The sequence below is a fragment of the Alexandromys fortis genome, unplaced genomic scaffold (assembly GCF_014885135.2).
Source record: "Alexandromys fortis isolate MF-2015 unplaced genomic scaffold, M_Fortis_MF-2015_v1.1 scaffold_122, whole genome shotgun sequence".
Taxonomy (NCBI): Eukaryota; Metazoa; Chordata; class Mammalia; order Rodentia; family Cricetidae; genus Alexandromys; species Alexandromys fortis.
In genome coordinates, this window is record NW_026068004.1 from 3834589 (window position 1) to 3857890 (window position 23302).

Below are 23302 nucleotides of genomic sequence, written 5' to 3' on the forward strand. Positions count from 1 at the left end.
GGGGCTGGAGAGATGGCTCAGTGGTTAAGAGCATTGCCTGCTCTTCCAAAGGTCCTGAGTTCAATTCCCGGCAACCACATGGTGGCTCACAACCATCTGTAAAGAGGTCTGGTGCCCTCTTCTGGCTGCAGACATGCACACAGACAGAATATTATATACATAATAAATAAATAAATATTTTAAAAAAAAAAGAAAGTTCCTGTGATACAACTTTCGTGAAGCATTTAATGTGTCCATTTAGCAAGACCCCGCCTCAAACACACACACAAACACACAAGAAAGTTCCTCTGATGTAATGTTCACGAGGCATTTACTATGTCCATTTCTATATTTTGGGAGGACAGAGTCTGCCATGTAGCCGTGTGTAGCTTGGAACTCACTATGTAGACCAAGCTGGGGTCTTCCTACCTCTTCCCCCTACTTGCTGGGATTACAGCCACGTGCCACCACACCTATCCATTCCCATTTCTCCCATCTCATGAGAGATTCCTCAACTCTACGAGCAGACGAAACAGTCAAACGCCATAACAGAACTTGCCTTAAAGTGCCATTTCTGTGTCAGGGACAAGGTAGTGAAAACAAAGAGACCCTAAGTCCTCTAGCTATCTAAACAGACTTCAGAATATATAACTCATGCTAAGCAGAGGTCTGTAAGTAACCGAACAGGGCGGAGCTATCAAGAGATGGAAAGAGGGAACAGCTGTGCCGTAACCCAGCATCTTTGTGATCGAGTGCAGCTGAGTTCACTGACGCCAGGCACTGCTGCCATGCCATCTCTGCCGCTGTGCTAGTCTCTGCTGAAGCTGTAAGAGGAGTAAGATGTGGCCCATGCTTATGACAGGAGACAGGCAGTTTCTACTTGGGTGGTAAAGGCAGGAAATGTGGTCTGGTGTCTTTAGTTTTGATGGGTTTTTATTTGGTTCTTCAACTGCTGTGTCCCTAACACCTGGAAAAACTAAGCGTCGACTATCTAGTAGGTGTTCAATCGGTATGTGTTACATACATCAGATATTCAAGTAGTGTAGAAAGTTGAGATGAAGGGAAAGGGTTAGATTTTTAAAAAAAATAAATAAACAACAACCCCCACTTTAACAAGGAGAGGGATTTTCGAGCCTGGAGAGATGTCTCATCCAATAAAAGCCTTTCTGGACAAGTATGATGGTGTGAGTTCAGATCTCCAGAACCCATCAAAGAGCCAGGCACGAGGGCACGTGCTTGGACAGCTGCCACTCAGGTCATGGATTCCAGGCAGCCTGAGCTTCCAAGTGAGACTCTTGTCAAAAGGGCGGGTGAATCTCTGTGAGTTTGAGGCCATCCTGGTCTACAGAGTGAGTTCCAGGACAGCCAGGGCTACACAGAGAAACCCTGTCTATGGGGGAGGGGTTGTAGAGGAGAGAATGTTGTAAGAGCGATTTACAGAACACTGGATAGGACTTTTAATATGTACTAACAGCTAAAACCTGATAGGTTGGACAAGGAACGAGTGGGTGGGGAGTTACCTTAGAGAAGTCATACCACATTAAAGATTGGGATATAAAGAGTTCAAGTGTTTGCAAGGTGGTGGTGGCACATTTCTTCAATCCCAACACTTGGGAGGCAGAGGCAGATGGATCTCCATGAGTTTGAGGCTGAGTTTGAAGCCAGCCTGGTGTAGAAGAGCTAGGTCTAGGACGATTACACAAAAGAAAAACCTGACCTCAAAAAACCAAAAATACTAATACTAATAAAAAAGAAAGGAGGGAAGGAGGGAAGAATGGGTGTGGTAGTGCAAGTCTTTTTTTTTTTGTTTGTTTGTTTGTTTGTTTTCGAGACAGGGTTTCTCTGCAGCTTTGGAGCCTGTCCTGGAACTAGCTCTGTAGACCAGGCTGGTCTTGAACTCACAGAGATCCGCCTGTGCTGGGATTAAAGGCGTGCGCCACCATCGCCCAGCTGGTAGTTCAGGTCTTTAATCCAGAAGTTGGGTCTCAAGAGTTTGAGGCCAACCTGGGCTACACAATAAGACCCTGTTTCAAAAGACAAAACAATAAAAGAAAAACCCTGCATGTTTTAAATAGTAAAACAATTTAAAGATGACGGCCTTGTGACAAAGGCTACATCCCATTTCTAGGTCAGCTGTGAGTAAACTGTCTCAGGGCCAGGAAGACAGTTTGATGCTGACAGCAAGGGGGCTACACAGTGAAAGGGGAGACTGGACTACACAAGTTGTCCTCTTACCTCGATTGTGCCCCCCAAAATAAAAATAGAATATTTTCTGTAAAAAATTTCAAAACACATGTACCCTCTGCTTTCTGAGCTAAAAGTTGATCCGTTATAACCCAAGAGCCCACAAAACTTTAACATATTATGTTTTGCTGGACTAGAGAGATAGCTCAGCAGTTAAGATCACTAGTTGCTCTTCCAGAACACCTGGGTTCAATTCCCAGCACCCACATGGCAGTTCACAACTGTCTTTAACTCTAGTTCCAGGGGATCTGACACCCTCATACAGACATACATGCAGTCAAAACACACCAACCCAGTGCACATAAAACAAGAATAAGTCATTAATTTTATTTATTTATTTATTTATTTATTTATTTTGGTTTTTCAAGACAGGGTTTCTCTGTAGCTTTTGGAGCCTGTCCTGGAACAAGCTCTGTAGACCAGGCTGGTCTCGAACTCACAGAGATCCGCCTGCCTCTGCCTCCCGAGTGCTGGGATTAAAGGCATGCGCCACCACCGCCCGGCCTAAGTCATTAATTTTAAAAAAAATTTAAAAATTTAATTAATTTCTTTTTGCTGTCCCTGATTTAAGCAAAAGTAATCACCAAAAGCAATGGCAGAGTAGCCTAACTGGCTTCAGGATGAGATTTTTCCAGAATTGACTGAGGAGGCCTTTACCAAGTGGAGTGGCAGGCCTCGATGGAGCAGGCATTAAGGGTTACTGCACTAACTTCCTTCTTGTTAACCCCCAACTCCCACCCCGACAAGACAAGGTTTCTCTGCAGAAGCCTGTCCTGGAACTAGCTCTTGTAGACCAAGCTGGCCTCGAGCACAGAGATCTCCCTGCCTCTACCTTCTGAGTGCTGGGACTGAAGATGTGCGCTTTTTTTTTGTTTGTTTGTTTGTTTTTGTTTTTTTTCGAGACAGGGTTTTTCTGTAGTTTTGGTTCCTGTCCTGGAACTAGCTCTTGTAGACCAGGCAGGCCTCGAACTCCCAGAGATCCGCCTGCCTCTGAGTGCTGGGATTAAAAGCGTGCGCCACCACCGCCCGGCTCCTTTTTGTAACTATGGCGTGTACTTATTTACTGGGAGGTATATGCCACAGCACCCATTGGTAGGTCAGACTCAAACTTGCAGGAAGAGGCTTTCTTTTTTACACCCTGTGGGGCTCAGGAATAAAACCTTCAGGTTTGGTCTTAAGTGCTTTTACACAGAGCCACATTGGATCTTCCTAACTGTGTTCCCTATTTCCACCCTTTCTCTTTCTGCAGCCTTAAGATGGGACTCCCTATTTACAACTCTAAAGCTACCTTCCTCACTGTGACTTCAGGATGAATCTCTACAACCCAGATTTCCTTTTACTCCTACAGAATTCCTTTATTTGCATTTTCCTTGAGGCCCAATCTTTCCTTAGTTAGGCCTTTGCTCAAACCTACCTTTGCCTGAAATGTCACCACCCAACTCTTCCTGTTTCCCTCCCGGAACGCTGCGCTCATCCAGCTACACAGTGCTGGGCATTTAAATTTCTGCTTCCGTCTGAAGGCAGAAACTGACTGGCAAACTATTTCAGTCCCCAGTCAATAGTAGATGCCTAATAAAGAATGAATGAAGGTAGGCGGAGGGCGTCGGTAACAGAAGGCAGCCTACATTTTACAGGGTGTAAAAACCTGGAGAGCAATCAATTCATGTCTACATTGTTGCTTGTTAGAGGGCTGTCTAACTTAGCCAATAAATACGAAACTAAATTAAATCTAATTTGTGGCCAATATGAAACACATTCCTCGTACGGCCGGGCAAAGGAGCACCTCCGCCCTGAACACGCTGATTTCGTGGCAGCCGGAGCGCCTGCGTGGTCCGTCCAAGGTGACTGGACCGCCAAAAGCCTGAACCATTAAAGGAGGCCGCGGCGCTCACTCTGTCGAGGGAGGGAGCCCCTTCTAGAAGCCCCGCTAGGCCCGGCCACCGCGGCCCACGTGCGCGACGAGCGCAGCCCCGGGCGGGCACATTCCCTCTACGCGTCCTCCCGGTACTCTATGGTGCTCACGGCCGAGGAGCTCATTCTAGTTCCGGTCTCTATGGCGGCGAAGGCAGGAGCGGCTGTGGGTCGGCCGAATTAGTCGCCCATGGGTCCAATGAGAGCGCAGGAGCCGCGGAGCGTGAGCCAATAGACGCTAGGGACCCGGTCAGGTGGTGGGACCGACGGCGGCTCTGGCCAATGGGAGAGGACTAGGGCGGGCCTATCGCAGGGCTTATCCCGCCCGTCCCGCCATTCTCGCTAGTTCGATCGGTAGCGGGAGCGGAGAGCGGACCCCAGAGAGCCCTGAGAGCCCCACCGCCGCCGCCGGCCTAGTCACCATCACACCCCGGGAGGAGCCGCAGCCGTCGCCGCCGGCCCCAGTCACCACCACCGCAACCATGAGCAGCGAGGCCGAGACCCAGCAGCCGCCCGCCGCCCCCGCCGCCGCCCTCAGCGCCGCCGACACCAAGCCCGGCTCCACGGGCAGCGGCGCGGGGAGTGGCGGCCCGGGCGGCCTCACATCGGCGGCGCCCGCCGGCGGGGACAAGAAGGTCATCGGTGAGCGCCAGAAGGGACCGGGGGTGGGGCCGCGGGCCGGACCGTTAGGCGTCGCGGCCCGGAGCCACCGACTGCGCGGCCGCCCCTCCCCCCGAGGCCCGCGGCGCGCGCACGCCCGGCTCCCGCCGCTGCCCCGGCCGCCGCCGCCGCCCCTCCCCCGCGCCCACCAGCTTCGGGGCCTCGTGCGCGGGATCCCTGCCCCGCCGCCTACGCAGCCGGAGCGGCGCGGGCTGCTTTCCCCGGCCCTCACGTGCTCGCCGCCCGGGCGCACACCCACCTCGGACCCGCGCTGGCCAGCGCACCCACGTGTGCGGGGAGGGCGGCGGCCCGGGTCCGTGGCCGGATCCTGGACCGACTTCCAGGGCCAGCTGCTGATTGGACGTTGTTGTGCTTTGTTTTCCAGCAACGAAGGTTTTGGGAACAGTAAAATGGTTCAATGTAAGGAACGGATACGGTTTCATCAACAGGTGAGATGCCGGTGTGGGAAGCTCGGGCCCGCCTTCGGCCGGCGTGGCTAATCTCCCGAGCCTCTGCCGCCGCGGGCCTGGCAGGGAGAGGGGTTGAAAGCGTGGTGTTTGGTCCTCGGGTGCTGGGATTAGTGGGTCTGTAGCCTTGCTTTGTTTTGCCGTTAAATACCAATCTCGAGCGAGCCTCAGCGCGGTGGCACAAAGCAGGTCAAGGCAAGCGCGGCACATGAGCCATCCCCATAACAGTTACCTTGCCGCCTCAAACAGAGGCAACTCCAGGCTAAGCACGTTTTAACCTTGACATCCTTTTCTGCTTCCTGGCAATTGCTATGTAAGAAGGTGACCCCCTAATTACCATACAGGTGATTTTTCACCTTGTTAACCTCTTGGGGAACGTGATTTGACACGTCAAGTGCCCGAGATGTTATCTGTGCTGGAAGGTTATGTTGCCTTTGTTTAGTCGACTCAAAGATGCAGTCGTTTGAGTACCTCGAGCACATTTTCTGTAGAACTCGTTCAGCCAAAGAGGGCTCTTATTTGTCCAAACGGCAGATAATACATCCGAAGAAAATGGCTCTTCCTCAGTTTTTATTTCTTCTATCTACTTCCTTGTCAGGGAATCGTGCTGATCAAATGAATTTTTGTTAAAGCTTGGCTGTAGCTTATTGGCGTGGGTTTAAGTCCTTGGGAATCTAGCCTTGATTGTAGTTGCAAACTACACCTTAATAGATCCGTAGAATGGTTTGTAGCCCGTGGTGTGAGTGCAGGCAGTGCACTGCACTCTGGGCTCCCTTGTGAGCCCGGCATCTTTTTCAAGATGGCTGCCAAGGCTAGTGCAGTTGCATGGGTGTAGAGCACCGCGAGTGCCAGCAGCAATCCTGGCCGTACAGCTGTGAGACTTGGCGCCATTTCAGCATTACTTGCTTGCTTAGGAGGCGTTAAATAAGTAGATAGTGAAGAGAACGCTTAAGAGTGACAGAGAGTGCTTGTGAAGTGGACACTACCAAATGGGCCAGCTAGGCTTTTAAAAATAACGGAGTGATGAAAAACCGTTCATTGATGATCCACCCCGTGTTGTGGAAACACTCAAACAGGAGCGATTACAATCACTTAATGGTCTGTTCTCTACAGTAGCAATTACAGAGAAACATTTTGTTTTTCCAGACTCTTAGGGTTTTCTAGTGTTGTAGGCTGTTTGCTTTCCTGACCGATGCTACATTTTCCATGTTTTGTTTTTCAATGGTGACTAGTGAGCAAAGAAGAAAATGGAATGCCTTACTGCTTGTGCGTGGTTGGTGGCCTGGTGGCTTTTAAGCTGCTGCTGATTCGTGCTTTGATCGAGGTTTCTATGCTAAGTCTCAGATGATGCTGAGAGTAGTCGACACCCTACCTTCCAGGGGGCGGTTTGAACCCTTAGCCCAGTGCAGCTGACTAACCCTCCTTGGCAGTCTTTTTAATTGGATAAATTGTGGGTTTTTTTTTTTTTTTAAATTTATTTATTATGTATATAGTGTTCTTGGCACCAGATCTAATTATAGATGGGTGTGAGCCATCATGTGGTTGCTGGGAATTGAACTCAGGACCTTCAGAACAGCAGTCAGTTCTTTTAACCTCTGAGCCATCTCTCCAGCCCTTGTGGGGGGTTTTGTATGCATTTAATACGTTTTCACATTTGCCTAGGCTTTTCACATCTTTTAAGCAAACAGTTCTACCCAAGATGAGTATGCTGCAGTTTTATGTTGTGCATTGTGTGGATTACAGTCGGTGACTGTTCTTAGTAGCAGCTTAGTTGATCATTCTTACAGGCAAGTTAAATGTAATTGGCTTTTGATGATTCTTTGTTAGACTATCCGGACCCCTATTACTGATTTAAGTGATTAAAATGTGCTTTGCCTCTCATCAGGCCATTATATTGATGGTGTGGTTTTTAAATGAGATATACTGGAAAGTCTGGTTCCAGTGAGCGAGGTTTGTCTTGGTTAAGGAAAAGTATAGAATGTAAAATAGGTATTTATTATTTGGGATACACTGAATTCTAGATTATGTATTTTAGGATCTTCAGTTACTTTATAATTCAAATATAAAATTTGATGTCTCCTGTGATGCCTTTTTATAACTTGGTCAGAATTCTTTGTTCCAAGGCAATTTTTTAAAATGCTGCTGGTTTTATTGTAAGCTTCTAAAGGTGCTGCAGATGTAACTGAGTTGGTGTAGAGTGCTTGTCTAGTGTTCATAAAGCCCTGATATCTTAGCACTGCATAAAAAACATAGTGTGAGCCGGGCGATGGTGGCGCACACCTTTAATCCCAGCACTTGGGAGGCAGCGGCAGGCGGATCTCTGTGAGTTCGAGACCAGCCTGGTCTACAAGAGCTAGTTCCAGGACAGGCTCCAAAAACCACAGAGAAACCCTGTCTCGAAAAAAACCAAAAAAATAAAAAACATAGTGTGATGCATGCATGTAATCTCAGGAGGAAAGGCAAGTTAAATAAATCCGGTGTGGTGGTTCACACCTTTAATCCTAACACTCAAAGGCAGAATCAAAGAGGTTTTAAAGTAGCGGAATTTTTAGTTAAAGACATTATAATCTAGGAATTGAGAGAAAATTGGTCACTTTATCCCTTTGTATACCATGTTTTTCATGTAACTTTGTTTGCATCCCTCCCCCCAAGTTACTGTGTTTTTTTGATATAGAGATTGGTCCATGCTAGAGAATCATGAGTCAAGAACATTTTTCAGTGGAGTGTTGTTTTTTTTTTTTTTTAAGATTTATTTATTTATTATGTATACAACATTCTGCTTCCATGTATGCCCACACACCAGAAGAGGGCGCCAGATCTCATTACAGATGGTTGTGAGCCACCATGTGGTTGCTGGGAATTGAACTCAGAACCTCTGGAAGAACAGCCAGTGCTCTTAACCACTGAGCCATCTCTCCAGCCCTGGAGTGTGTTTCTTTTATGGTAATAGAATTTAGGGGTTTGGGATTCGGCTTGGTGATAGAATTTAAAATCCAGAATACCTGAGGTGAACTTAGGTTCTGCTTGTGATTTCAACCTTTACATGTGATATCGTTGCTTTTTTTTTTTTTTTTTTTTTTTTTTTTTTTTTTTTTGAGGGCATGCCTGTCTATAACATTTGTCTGCAGGACAGAAGACAGATCAATCTGACTTTTATATGGGTTCAGGGGTTTCAGTGTTGTCAAGCTAGTACTGCAAGCACTTTAATCCAGCTGAGCTATCTCCCTGGCCCAGTCTTGCATAAATTCTCTTATGTTGCTTATTCCCGTTTCTCTCTGTACATAGGCCTTTTTATTTAACCCATGATCTAAAAAGTTTAGCTTTATGTCCTTGATATAAAACTTAATGCTATCAGTGTTAGTCTCCTTTGGGGGTTTCCGTGTATATAACTAATGACAGCAATAACAGTGGTAGTTCGGGATCTGTTACTGATCAAGATGATCTAATTGACTTAATCATAAAACCCTTTGAGACTTATTTCTCAGGAACACAGGTTTGAGTGACTTGTCTCATAAACATAGAAAGTAGTAGAAGCAAGATTTGAACTTAAGTTTTGTGCTCTGGAGTATTTGTTCAACAACTGCTGTGTTATACCATCTTAACAACTAAAGTGTCCACAGATTCTAGTTAGTGTGCAGGTCAGCTTTACAAATGAAAGAGCTTGCTTACTGTCCCAAACTGATGTTGATACAATTGAGGAATTAAAGGAAAGAATATTGGACTTCCTAGTTATTTTTGTTTTTGTTTTTTGAGGTAGTAAGAAAATGTGTCTTTGGGGATGCTGAGATTATAGGTGTTTCAACTTGACCTGGTTGCTTGGGTTTTGAGATAGTTTCTCTGTAACAACTCTGGCTGTCTTAGAACTCACTTTCTGTCCTTGAACTCCAGAACTCTGCCTGGCTCTGCCTACTGAGTGCTGGGATTAAAAGCAAGCACCATGACAGCCTACCTGTCTTGGTTAGTTTTTAGTGTAGACTTGATGTGGCCTAGAGTCACCTGGGAAGGGAGAAGCTCATTTGAAGAATTACTGTGAACAATGAAACTCTGCCTCTGTGGTTAATACCTGGCCTTATCACCTTTGGGGGAGGTGGTAAAGGCTGCTTTTTACTACTTAGCTGAGGTTTTACTCCAGCAGGATGGGTAAACTGTCTTGGTCTTCATACTGCTAGGAAGCTATGTACCCACCAAAAAAACCCCCCCAAAAGTGGCACATTAAAGAATACAAGAAAGCCTACTTGGGTACAGCTGTGAAAACCAACCCTTTTGAAAGTGCTTTAAGTATAGAGATAGGGATTGGGGTCCAGCCTATCAAGAACAGCTAGAAAAATCACTCCTCCCTCCCCCAGTGATGGTTGCTTGAGTTTCACTGGGGAAAAAATGAAGTTCTGGTTGTTTAGTTTAGTCAAAAGGATTGTACAGTGGTAACATTTGTAGAGTCCACTTTCAAGCAGAGTAGCCAGTGTCTCTTGGCCCAAGAGCATAAGTATTGACAGTGTAATGCCTTTTCATATTGCAAAAAAGTTAGCTAAGCCTATATTGTAATACTGCAAAGCCTGTAGGACTTTAATACCGTGTTCTTGGTAAAAATGGAAATTTTGTAGATTGGAAAGATTGTGGTTAAAATCTGGGCTTTTAAAAATGTCACCCTAGTTGTCCTTACCTTGGATCCACTGTAAAACAGGTGTTACTCAAGGTCTATGGACTTGCACACATGAAGACTTGAGTGAGCTAGCTACCTGTTGGTGTATTGATTACTGATCTTAAGATGACGCACTAAGGCACTATTTAATCACAGGCTTATAACTTGGAACAGAATCCTCACTTTTTTTTTTTTTTTTTTTTTTTTGCCAAGTAAAATTATTTGCTCTTAAGTCCCCAGAAAGAGCAGCAAGGGTATTATTAGCCTTCTGTTTTCCTTTCCCTGAGACTGTAGTTGGAGTTAGGTGGCCTTCAGGCCTGTCTAGATAGACCCTTGGAAGCATCTATGGTCACATCTGCCTAGAGAACAACTAAGGAGTCAAGTGGAATTTGTGATTTTAGGGCAAGCTTCAAGGCTTGGAAATTACTGCATGTAGAACATTTTATTTTGAATGAACTTATGATAGTTCTTATTTAAGGCAGTAACCAAAAAACCCAACATTGTTAGTCTGGGTAGATTGGGTAGAATCAGCATAATAATTATAGAGCTAGGGTTTGAATGATAGGCATAGGTAAATGTTGTAGAGGCTTAATGGAAACTTAGATTGTTGCAGTGTGGGTCATGGGTGGTGATGAATGGGGGAATCTGCATTTGTCCTGACCACATCAGGAACTCAGTAGAGATCCTTGTTACTACGAGTCATCATAGACACAATTGTGTTTTAGTCTGCTTCTGAAGGTAAAGTGTGGTCTGAAAAGGTGGTTCAGTGTTTAAAAACACTAGATGCTCTTCCATAGGACACCAGTTTACTTCCAACACCTGTAACTCAGCTTCCCAGGCACCTGCACACACTGTCATTTACTCAGACACACAAATGCATATAGTTTTTTGGAAATTATTTTAGGGTAAAATGTAAGGATTGTTTGAAATTCAATGCAGTAAGGATCAGAGCCCCTATGATGTCAGTCAAGGCTGTGAGCAAAGAGCTGCAGTTGTATTTCAGTTACCTGCTTTGTGAAGATGGTTGGTTACATGGTGTATTCAAAACACTTAGTGTGTAGTGTTAAAAGGTAATCGTCAATAATCCAGGCTGCTGTGTATGTGTGTTTCTCCCTGACATCCACATACACTTTGCTACTCTTCAGTAGGCTAAGCTAGTCAAAAGTCAGTAGCTGCTGTGTTTGTGGTTTGGGTTTCCTATTTCTGTATGTATTCACAAAATGAATAATAAAGTATTTCTTAGGGAATAGTGCTGTTTTATTGCTAGCATAATCTTATTTTTAAAAGCTGTCTAACCAGATTCTTAAAAAGTTGTCCTAGATACATGATATTTTATAACCCAGAAGTAAGTTCATATATAATAACTGTTTATCATAAGGAAAAAAATACCCTTGGAAAATTTTTCTTTTCACTGAATTGAAAGCATACTCTTGATTTTTGAGATAGGGTCTCTGTATAACCCTGGCTGTTCTGGAACTCAGAAATCTTACCTCTGCCTCCCAAGTGTTGGGATTAAAGGTTTGCACCATCACGCCTGGCTCATTTCATTATTTTATTGCATTTATTTATTGGAGTTTGGAACATTGGGAGGTCAGAGAACAACCTGCAGGAAATATTCTTATGTGGGTTCCAGGGGTCAAACTCACATTGTCAGTAAGTACTTCTACTTGTTGAAACATTTTATTGGCTCCATCAGTTTAAATAAAGCATGCTGATGCAACAACTGGCTACATTGGATGAAGTGGTGCATACCTTTATTCCCAGCACTTGAGGCAGATCTTTTTTGCTTTTTACTAGAATGCCAGTGGCGTCTTTGGTCATTAAATACTATTTATTAGAGCTAGTGCTAAGCCATTTCTCTGGCTGACTAATAGTGAAAAGAGCGTGGAGTGGGTCACTAAAGGAAGGAAATCTGTTTCTCCAGTGGTTCTTCAGGTTCCCAATGTTTTCAGCCTGCCCACACTAAAAGTTAAGACAGAAATGATTTTCTACTTAGTCCCCACTTCCAGTTTCTAGTTAGTCTGTTTCTTCCATTTTGGTCCCAAGAAAGATAGTCTAAGACGTAGTTCCTGTCTGATCTTTGACCTAACTAATTTGCTGTGTTTTGCTTATTCAGATGTTCCATTACATTTTATGCAATAATTTTCTCACATTCTAAACCCCTGTAACTAATCCCAGCCAGCTCTGTGAAAGCTGAAGCAGAACTGTCTGTCGTAGGTTCAAGATCAGGCTAGACTTAAGGCTCTCAAAAAATAAAGCTTTGCTGGATCTGTTCACTTAACTAAGGATTGTGATGTTCATGATGGGAGGTGAAAGGTGTGGGAGTGTAAAGGAAACAATGTTAGGCACATAAGTGCTGTATGTGTAGTTTACATGAAGTTTCATTCTCTCTGTTGTGTTTTCTAGAGAACTTTCTGTGGTTTTTATTACCTTGGGGAATTGAGAGTTTAGAAGTGGTGAGGAGGAAGTGAGAATGAGGACTCCTGTTAGTAAGACTGGTCAGTAGGTAAGGGTGTGTGCTAGGTTATTGTTAATGTTTAATAGGGTAAGGAGTGGAAGGGGCATTGCTTGTCACTCTGTCCTATTGAATTATGGCTCTTTTGGTTACACTGCCTTAGACTTGTTTGCTTTTCTTACAGGTTGTGAGTGGGCTTATCTCTGTTTCCAACAGTTTTTAGTCTTTAAAATAGTTCAGGTAGCATGTGTTTGACTGTTACTTTCTTTGCTGGCCTACTGATAGGTAGAGCTGAGCATGTGAATACTTGGTTTCTCTGAGGTTCCTAATGCTGTCGCCCCTGCTGCCCACGCTCAAAGTTAAAAGATAGAAGTGAGTTTCTACTTAATCTGAGACACTGGGAAGTCTCTGGGAAAATCAAGGGTGTCCACTGTCCAGGATATTCTTTTTGGTTTTTCAAGACTGGGTTTCTCTGTAACCTGGTTGTACTGGGACTTGCTTTCTAGGCCAGGCTGTTCTTAATAAGTTAGGTAGTGAAACGTACATTGATTTTTTTCATTTGTTAATCTTGGTCCTGTCTTGCAGGAATGACACCAAGGAAGACGTATTTGTACACCAGGTGAGTGCTTATCTTGATTCTCTGCACTCTGACTCTGGCTTGTGAGAAGAAATGGGTGGGTGTGTTTTCAGACGTGGTTCTTTGCTAAAGGTTAAGTCCAAGGATGAGTATAGTTAGTTCCTGGGTCTGAAGAGTAATGCCATGACTAAAGTGTACGGTGAAGCTTTGCACTGGAGAGTCCACTTCATTTTAAAGAGTGTTACAATTAGGAATTTCATTAATAATTTAAAATGACTTTTTAAAATATTGAATCAGTTAAGTGGCGGCACGCAGTTTTCGTGCCTAGTTTCAGACAAATAACCACCATGAGTCTAACTTGAATAATGCTGCTATAAATACATGGAAACATTGGCAAGACATTTCCAGATGCTGTTATTGTCAGATCCGCCTTTGGTAAGGACAGATTTTTATGGAACAGAGCTACAAAAAAGTTTACCTGAAGAAAATAGGAAGCCAGCACTGTTTAGGATGCCTTTTTTTATTTGTTCTAAAGCATTTTTTAAATAGTGGTGTGTTTCTGTTTTCACCTTTAGAGCTGGCTGGAAGCTTAAATCCTCACTAGTATTGCAGCAAAGTGTTGTTGGTCAGTAAATTAGCCAAATATAAACTACATACAGACTAGGAAAATGACTGGACATTGAGGATTTAAGAATTATTGGTAAATGCTGGTAGGTGGCGGAGCACACCTTTAATCCCAGCACTAGAGAAGCAGAGCATGCAGATCTCAGTTCAAGGCTACACAGAAAAACCTTGTCTTGGAAAAAAGGAAAGAATTATTGGTAAAAATAAGATGTTGCCAAGTGAGTGGTACACTGCCAGCATCAGACTTGTATCCACACAATGAAGAGGGTTAGGAAATGTGTCACTTCCTGTGTGCTTCCAGGCAGTCAGATTTTCACTAGGACTGTTGAAATATCCACTTGTCTTGAAAGTTATTTTAAGAATTTTCACCCCCCCCCCCGCCCCCATCTTTTTTTAAACTAACTGGAGGTCAAAAGTTTCTGTACTGTGGCAGTGTCCTCCTTAGAGGTTAACAGGGTAGCATTTTGTAGCTCCTTGAAGTGTCCTGTACAGCATACATTGAGAGTTTTCTAGTATGTTCAAAACCCATGGAAACATTCAAATTCTAAATGTAAACTAACTGCCTAGACAAAATGTTACCTTTAAAAGATTGGAAAAGGCTAAAAGATATTGACTTATTTGGGGATTTTAATGCATCCTTCTGCTATTCCTTATGACTGCAAATAATTGAGAGTTGGCTACATATATATATGTGAAACTATACGACGGTTCAGATGACAGATGAGATCCATTATTTGACTCAACTCACTCAGTCTTATCCCACAAGGTGTCACCAATATGCTTTCCTATTTATTTTGCAAGTGGTTTCAACATAGAGCTGTTCTTGGGACTTTGGTTGCTCAGGTCGTGGTGGTGTATCAAGTAGACTGCAGTTCTGGGCACCGGAGCTTAATTGGCCTCAGATTTGTTGGTTGTCCGGCCTCCTCTGGAATGGAAATGCATGAGTGATCCTGTAATGGATACTGCTGTGATGTGGAATGAACGTGGGATTTGGAGTCCCAAGACCTGGATTTAGAAAAGTTCCCCAGCCACTTTATAGCTGTGTGACCTTGGGCACTTCATAATTTTTTAAGCCCTATATAATGTTATGTTAGACTTTTCTGGGGCGGTAATAAGCAACAGTCTCTACAGAGAAATATAAGTGGCATAGATACACAGGAAATGCATTTCCCTGGAAGTATTCATAGACGGGATGGCAGGGATTTTGCTTGACATTTGTAATTGAGTTTGATATGGTAAAGGGACAAGAGTTGGTATGGTCAGAGTTGAAGTGTGTAAAACTAAACTCGCCTGTCATCTAAACTGGCCGTGTGTGGGACTAGCTTCTATTAAGTGCAGTCTTTGGGGGATAGATGGAGGCCTTACTTGTTCTTTATATGTCATGCTTTTGCAAAAGCATCTTAAAACATTTTGTTGTTTGTCTTGGGTATTAAATTACTTTAGTTTTGTAAATAGTGATAAATTGTTGGGGCCTTGTAAGATTGGAGTTTTGGTAGAGGTTGGGGGTAACATTGGTCCCTGCTATCCTAAATTATTGACAGTTTGGTCTTACATAAAGCAAATATTAAGTATATATCCAAGCTAAAAATGATGTTGACAGTGGTACATTTTAAATGAAAAAGCACGTTCTTCTCCCCTGTTAATCTTATTTTTGGAATGATATTACTAGACTGCCATAAAGAAGAATAACCCCAGGAAGTACCTTCGCAGTGTAGGAGATGGAGAGACTGTGGAGTTTGATGTTGTTGAAGGAGAAAAGGTGAGGATGCTTTTTGTGTAAAGGTTTGACTTCGGTATGGAAATAATGTGGATGTCATCCATTAGGATGGTGGCTCTAATTAGATGGATGATGTGTTCTGGTGACCATGAACACAGGTGCATCAAGCCTACTGTGCTGGCTGCAGCTAGAGAGCAGTCCCTTCAGAGAAGTGGGGAGCCGATGATGTAGTTCCTTCCTGTGCACCCTTTGCCCCTGCAGACAGCTTCCCTCCATTTTGTTTTCTCTTAGGTTGTTTTTTTTCCCCTCCCCAGCTTGTGTGAAATTTATTTAATATTTGGATTTCCTTTGTTATTTTCAATAAATAATGGCTTTTGTAGGGTGCGGAGGCAGCAAATGTTACAGGCCCTGGTGGAGTTCCAGTTCAAGGCAGTAAATACGCAGCAGACCGTAACCATTATAGACGCTACCCACGTCATAGGGGTCCTCCACGTAATTACCAGCAGAATTACCAGAATAGTGAGAGTGGGGAAAAGAACGAGGGATCGGAAAGCGCTCCTGAAGGCCAAGCCCAACAACGCCGGCCCTATCGCAGGCGAAGGTTCCCACCTTACTATTTGCGGAGACCCTTTGGGCGTCGACCACAGTATTCCAACCCTCCTGTGCAAGGAGAAGTGATGGAGGTAGGTGTCAGTATGTGTGTAACGGCATTTTTGTGTTGTCTTCTTAGTTTTGCTGTCCTGGGAACGGAACCCAGGGCTGAATGAGAACCATTCCTACTTACCCTTTATAACAGCTTTATAGAAATACTGTAAGTTTTAACTAACTCCTGGAAAATCCCCTCAGTTAACCTGTTACTTACAGATTTCACTTTTGCTTATGAAGAACTGCCAAGGTTGTTAATTTATGGTGTGATCATAATTACTTATTAGATACTTTACACTGGAATTTGACCAGGAAATGGTGGTATGTGTCTTTAATCCCAGTTCTCTGGAGGCCAGCCTGGTTTACATATCCAGTTCGGGTACAGCCAGGGGCTGTCTCAAAATAAAAGTTTGAAGTTGCCAAATTGGGATTTTGTTCTTATTGCTCCAATAGACTTTAATTTCTGGTGTCTTTTCAGGGTGCTGACAACCAGGGTGCAGGAGAGCAAGGTAGACCAGTGAGACAGAATATGTATCGGGGTTACAGACCACGATTTCGCAGGTATGGTCCGTCATAACCTGTTTCTGTTACATTCTTATCAGATGTAAGAGCTTTCCAGCATCGTGAGTTAATACTTCACATTCTATTTCACCGAGGTGTAGGAAGTCCTGAAGTGAGTAATCTTTGAGAACACAGTCTTCACATCTTTGGCACCACTTTAAAGCAGCTTTTATATAGTTGATCACTTTATGGTTTTGTTGTGGTGGTGTTGTGGTGGAATGTCAAATTTTCTATCCGTAAGGTAAGAGTGTTTAAAATTACAGTATCTAAAACATGGCTTACTTAGAGAAGGTAAGAGTAATCCTGTAAGCATTAGGAGTATCTGTTGCCTGTTTACAGCATCCATGAATCAACCTGAACCAGCTAGAACCTGTCTACCTACTTAAGTTTAGAAAGTTGTGTGTTTCAGGACTATTGGAATAATTGAGAAAAAGCTTCGTGAGCAACGTTAGCTGTCCTGGACGTAGGCCGTGTTAACAGTGGTGTGATGCAGTGAAGTTGTAGAGCTGTGTCAAGAGCTAGTGGCCACTCGTGGAGCACTTGCACTAGCAGCCAGTTTCTCACTGTGCTCAGAATTTGAGATTGACCCCCATGACCGCTTGTCTGACAGATAATCATCCTGGCCATTTTTTTTTATTTGCCTTCATTTTGTGTGTTTTGTTTTTATGTATATGTCATCATTGGACATTTTCAATTATTTTTCTCCATTCATTCATTCATTCATTCATTTATTTATTTATTTATTTATTTATTTTGGTTTTTCTAGACAGGGTTTCTCTGTAGCTTTTTGGAGCCTGTCCTGGAACTCGCTCTGTAGACCAGGCTGAACTCAAGAGATCCGCCTGCCTCTGCCTCCTGAGTGCTAGGATTAAAGGCTTTCGCCACCATCGCCCGGTCCAAATAACCAAGCTTTTGGGGGTTTTGTATTTTGTTTTTCAAGACGGTCTCTGTATATCCCTGAGCTCTCCTGGAACTTGCTCTGTAGGCCACGCTGACCTCAAACTGAGATACTCCTACCTCTGCCTCTGGCGTGTGCCACCACTGCCCTGTCACCCAGCTTTTTATGTGGTGCTGGTGATCTGGGAAGAAGTCCTTAGACTTGGTTGAGCATTTAACCACCACACTCAGAAGGCGGAGGCAGATGCATCTCTGAGTTCTAGGAGAGCCAAAACTACAGGGAAACTTGGTCTCAATGCCCCTCCCCTTCCAAAAAAACCAGATATAACCTTGCCTTACACCGACTTTTGATTTGTTATAGGTAATGTTCTTGGTTTTTTTAAATAGGGATAATTAGGAGTCACCTATATGGGTCCTCTGTGAATAGGTGTTCTTAGTCATGCAACAATCTCTCTAACCTCTTTATTTTTATGATAACATTGCTCTTTTTTTCAAGGCAGGGTTTCTTTGTAGCTTTGGAGCCTTCGCTCTTGTAGATGAGGCTGGCCTCAAATGCACAAAGATCTGCCTGCCTCTTTCTCCCAGGTGCTGGGATAAAAGGTGTGCGCTACCACCGCCCAGTGATAACATAGTTTGTACAAAGAATAGAATTTTCCAACCATGCCAGAAAAGTCACTTCTCAGTGGATGGCTTGTCAATTTAAAAAAGTAATAAGTGAAGCATGCTGTCCTTTGTGCACAAGTATGTAGTACAAATACAAACTTCTAATTGTGTATTCATGAGCAAGTTGAGAGAAATACAGCTAATTTTGATGGAAAGGCACTGAGAAGACTGTGGGGTCAGGGATTTTTTTGGTATAAGAAATGAAATGATAGCTGGGAGTGTGCATCAGAGTAGTTATGGGCAAGAGTTAAGTTGAATCAAAGTTTTTATATATATATATATAAAGTGAGAGTGCATCAGTATGGTGCAAACCCAGCTTTCCTGGTTTATATGAATGGAATAGAGAATATGCTTCCTATACAGAATCACCACCTTGACTTAGAAAAAACTTAGATTTTTGCTAAGCTGTCTGAAAATGGTGCAACTAAGTACCAAGTATTGCCACTTGTGTGGGGGGGGAAGGCTGTTCTTGTTCCTGAGATTATGTTTATTTCAGGGGCCCTCCTCGCCAAAGACAGCCTAGAGAGGATGGCAATGAAGAGGACAAAGAAAATCAAGGAGACGAGACCCAAGGTCAGCAGCCACCTCAACGTCGGTATCGCCGCAACTTCAATTACCGACGCAGACGCCCAGAGAACCCTAAACCACAAGATGGCAAAGAGACAAAAGCAGCCGATCCACCAGCTGAGAATTCGTCCGCTCCCGAGGCTGAGCAGGGCGGGGCTGAGTAAATGCCGGCTTACCATCTCTACCATCATCCGGGTAAGTATGGTTTGGTGCCCTCTGGCCTCCATTGCACTGTTTTCTAGTGCATAAGAAACTAAAAACGATAATAGAATAAGATTTAAGTTAGACAAAATGTCCCCCTTTAGATCAGTCTTCGCGTATGTTTTGACTATGAGCTTGTGACTGCGTTTCTGAATCAGTCAGCTCTGACCTTGGCAGAAAGCTAAGCAGAGTCTTAGTTCCAGTGCTCTGACGAAATGTGGATTTCAAGGTTTTGGAAAGTAACCTTACAAAATTAATAGTGCCCATCTTTAATTCTAGTACTGCAGGCCTCTAAATTTGAAGCTAGCCTGAAAAGCAAGTCTTCCTAGCTTACATTTGGCATTACTTGCTGGTAAAAGTAATCTCAGCTGGGCAGTGGTGGTGCATGTCTTTAATTCCAGCACTTGGGAAGCAGAGACACACAGATCTATTGAGTTTAGGACAGTCAAAACTATAGAAATCATGTTTTTTTTTTTTTCAGGGAAAAAGTTCTGCTTCTGGGGTTGCCATTTTCTCTAGATGTAGTGATGTCCACTTGTGTTGTAAATCAATCCTAGGCTAAAGCAAAATGAGGTGGTTAAAATGTGACTGTTCTAGAGTGTGGGTGGTCTACTATGTGAAGACTTAAGAGGATGGTAGTAAATAAGAGTCTTCTCTTTGCAGTTTGGTCATCCAACAAGAAGAAACGAATATGAAATTCCAGCAATAAGAAATGAACAAAGATTGGAGCTGAAGACCTTAAGTGCTTGCTTTTTGCCCGTTGACCAGATACGCTAGAACTATCTGCATTATCTATGCAGCATGGGGTTTTTATTATTTTTACCTAAAGATGTCTCTTTTTGGTAATGACAAATGTGTTTTTTAAAAAAAAAAGGTCTGGTTTTTCTCAATACACCTTTAATGGTTTTTAAATTGTTTCATATCTGGTCAAGTTAAGATTTTTAAGAACTTCATTTTTAATTTGTAATAAAAAGTTTACAACTTGATTTTTTCAAAAAAAAAGTCAACAAACTGCAAGCACCTGTTAATAAAGGTCTTAAATAATAATGTCTGTTTAGTTTTATCTTAATTTAGTGATTTCCTCTCATTTGCAAATAGATGGTCCTAGTGTTAGCTACCCTCTGGGAACAGGGGTACTTCCTTAAGATCAGCCTGTCTGGGGTGTTTAATATGATAGTTGCCTGTTTTTAATGTAGATTAGTTCATCTGTCCAGAATGCTCTGTGAGGCATCTTTCTTTTGCTACAAAGTCAAAGGGCAGGAAAGTTATGAAGTGCTTGCTGTTCAAGTCCAAGATATGTTCCCCTGTAGAAAAGCTCCATAGAATGTGTGTCCTTGCACTAGAGAATGTCTAAATGGGGAATAATGGCTGTAGTTTGTCCATCAAGTCTTCAAATTTAGTACCATTTCTCCTTTGTTTCAATGCGAAATTTCTCTGTGTGACAGTCCTAGCTGTCCTAGGACTAGCTCTTGTAGGCTAAGATGGCTTTGAACTCACAGAGATCCGCCTGCCTCTTCCTCCTGAGTGCTGGGATTAAAGGCGTGTGTCACCACCACCCAGCTAGGACCATTTCTTTATAATAGAAAGTAATAAGAATTGATGGGTCATCCCTATTAAAGTAAATACACTGTGGGATGTGTTAGTGTTTGCTTATACCAGCCCTGGTTTCTGAAAATTCTGTGGTCAAGAGTGCAGTAGAGAAAATTACTGGCAAGATATCTATAGGTGGGTGTATCAATATGGAGACAATTATCTAATGTGAATGTGTAGCCAGTTTTCTAGTCAAACAACCGGGAGATTAATATATACATTAAAGTGTTTTGTGTCATTTTATATCAAAATAACAGCAACTCGGTCACCTTAAACCTATAATCTGGTAGTTGCTTGGTCCTTGAAGCTAAGTGCCTTAGCAACCTTACCTGCTGTTCCTGGAGAGCTGTATATCCTCAGTCCAAAGTGGGAGCTTGAAACCATTGGGTTTGGAATTTGGAAGGGAATCAAGTAGCAGAACACATCAACTGGCAACGAGGAAAAGCCAAGGAAGCATCTGCCCTTTCTATCTTGTCTGCTAACAGAAGGCACTGCCCATGATTTGGGATGGGTCTTCTCGTGTCAAGACACCCAGGAGATTCTAATTTGTCACGGCAGTGGTGCTCATATTGGCAAATGGAATCTTATTTGGGAAGGAAAATGACCCAGGGGTTATAACTGTAGAATACCTCTGGATACCTAGAAGTCCAAGTGAGAGTTGGGACAGAGATCCAGAAGACAGATTGTAAAATACATTTTCAACAGTGGAGGTGAAGGTGGAGGGTGAGGAAGAAATCTGCAGACATGGTAGCTGTGCTGGAGTGGAGAATACACAACATGGGCGCTTCAGCCCACCTTTAGATGAGTGTTGGGGACTAGTCTGATGTGTGACAGGCATGGCTAAGTTCATGGCCATGACTGGAGATGAGAAGGCCAAAGACAAATGTGATGGTCAGAAAAATACTCCAATAATCGCTCAGTCAGTGAAGTGAGTGATATCATCAAAACTAGGGAGTATAAACATTACTGTGGCTGGTGGTGGCTCATGCCTTTAACCCAGTTCTTGGGAGGCAGAGGCGGGCGGATCTGAGTTTGAGGATAGCATGGTCTTCAGAGAGCTACACAGGAAATTCCATCTAAGAATGTTACTGTGCTTATAAGGGGGCTGATGAGAGCAGGCCTGGCCATCCATGAAATTGTTGGAGGATTAGGGCTGCCGGTGGATGCACAGTCAGCAGCTTCCTGGAGCCTCTCATCTGTTGCTGTGACAAAACCATGAACAGATAACATGTTTTTAAGAGGAAAAAAACGTTAAAAGGGTTGTGTTTACAGTGGTATCAGAGTTAGAGTCCATGGTAGCCAGCAAAGGCATTGTGTTAGGACTGAAAGCAAATGCCACCACACCCTTTGAGAGCTCATGTCTTAATCCACAAGGCTGACCACAAACTCAACATGGCCTCGAGTCTTAGGAAACATCAAGACTACACCTAGTTTTCCAAGCAGCCCAACTGAAAACCCAAGTATTGGGTTCATGGGAGCCGTTTTCATTAAAACCTTCACTATCCTCCAGAGGCCCTAGTCATCCTTTACCACACTCAACCCCCATATCCAGAGACTGAATTCCACTGCTGGTCATCTGGTAAGGTCTCTGCTGCATACTTCCCCCCTGAGTATAGTGGGCTTAGCAGGGTATGGTGGTACACCTAGAAAGGAAGAGGCAGGACTTCTTGTGAGTTGGAGGCCAGGCTGATCCACATAGCTCCAAATGACATAGATCCCTGTCTCAAAACGGAAGTCCACAAACAAGTGTCTTAATCCCCCTTTGCTGGAGCCTTAATGTGCATCAGTTCTGTGTCCAGTTTGTTCCAGTTTCCTTTTCCTGGAACGTGCTAGGCACCATGTACATCACAAAGCTTTCATGCCATTTCCTCTTGGCTGGAACAGTTCCTGCAGATAACTGAGTGACTTTCTCCCTCGGTTCTTTTAAGGCCTGTGGTTTAGAAGTTCATCCCTTACTGACAGGCTTAAGATGGCACTTTTTCTGTGCTCTCCTGGTCACCAGGGTTCCTACTCTGCTGCTTTATTTCCAGTCTATCTCTGGTAGGAGGTAAGCCCTATAAGGGCACGAAGGCTCATGCTTTGAGTTAAAAACAATATCAAATATATTGAAAATAAACATCCTTGAACAGTGAGGTGGAGTAAGGGCAGTAGCTGGACGGGGACGACGATGACTATGGTTGCTATTAATTACATAGCATAGGCCCAGCGCCTTAAAATCAATTTAAGTCTTGTGATATGCCTTGCCTTCATGCTGTGTCAACAAAGCAGAGAGGAACCACTCCCATTATGAGGGCTCCGCCCTTATGACCTCATCCAAACAGAATGATTTCCTGCTAAGACTTGGATCTGAAATTTACCCCAAAGGCCCATATGTTGACAGCTAGCTCTTGCCAATAGCACTAGGGGTATCTGAAGGAAGGTCTCATTTTACTAGGAAACATACCCTCAAGGGTTGTGAGCCTCATGTTTTAGCTGATTTCTTGGGGCCATGAAGGATTAAAAAAAAATTCCACACAAATATTTAATTGTAAGAGATCCTAAAAAATTATTAAATTTTTGTGTGTGTGGTGTGGCCAGAAGTTGACATCTGGTGTCTCAGTTCTCCTTATGTTTGGGCTGGAACTGTTTTTGTTTTCCTTGAGCCAAGGTATCTCACTGAAGGTGGAGCTGCTGGCCCGCAGCCTGAAGATTGTCTCGCCTCCACCTCCCCGATGTTATTTTAGGCAAGCTGCCCCTTGGGCTTGCCCTGTGCTGCTGCAGACCCATGTCCTCAGCAGGCAGTGTATCAGCCGAGCCATCGTCCCAGCCTGACACTACTAATAAAGCAAAGGTGTATCTCAAATCTAGGAAGTTAAGAGGACGGAAGTCACTCAGTAAAAGCCGAGCAAGCCTGACAATTCAGATT

General features: G+C 43.7%; 1 protein-coding gene across 1 annotated transcript; it reads left to right on the forward strand.

Annotated features, from left to right (window-relative positions):
* Positions 1 to 4461: 4461 nt before the first annotated feature.
* On the forward strand, positions 4462 to 19870 carry Ybx1 (Y-box binding protein 1). The gene is made up of 8 exons (XM_050161357.1): positions 4462 to 4776; positions 5180 to 5243; positions 12941 to 12974; positions 15226 to 15315; positions 15654 to 15956; positions 16397 to 16479; positions 18536 to 18801; positions 19471 to 19870. Exons 1-7 carry the CDS (start codon positions 4617 to 4619, stop codon positions 18768 to 18770), a joined length of 969 nt encoding a protein of 322 aa, XP_050017314.1. The 5' UTR covers positions 4462 to 4616; the 3' UTR covers positions 18771 to 18801; positions 19471 to 19870.
* Positions 19871 to 23302: the final 3432 nt, after the last annotated feature.

Excerpts from the sequence above, each read along its gene's own strand:
- Ybx1 (XM_050161357.1), top strand. The coding sequence starts at position 4,617 with ATGAGCAGCGAGGCCGAGACCCAGCAGCCGCCCGCCGCCCCCGCCGCC. Across the intron at positions 4,777-5,179 it reads CGGGGACAAGAAGGTCATCG|CAACGAAGGTTTTGGGAACA; the intron begins GTGAGCGCCAGA and ends TTTGTTTTCCAG. Across the intron at positions 5,244-12,940 it reads GGATACGGTTTCATCAACAG|GAATGACACCAAGGAAGACG; the intron begins GTGAGATGCCGG and ends CCTGTCTTGCAG.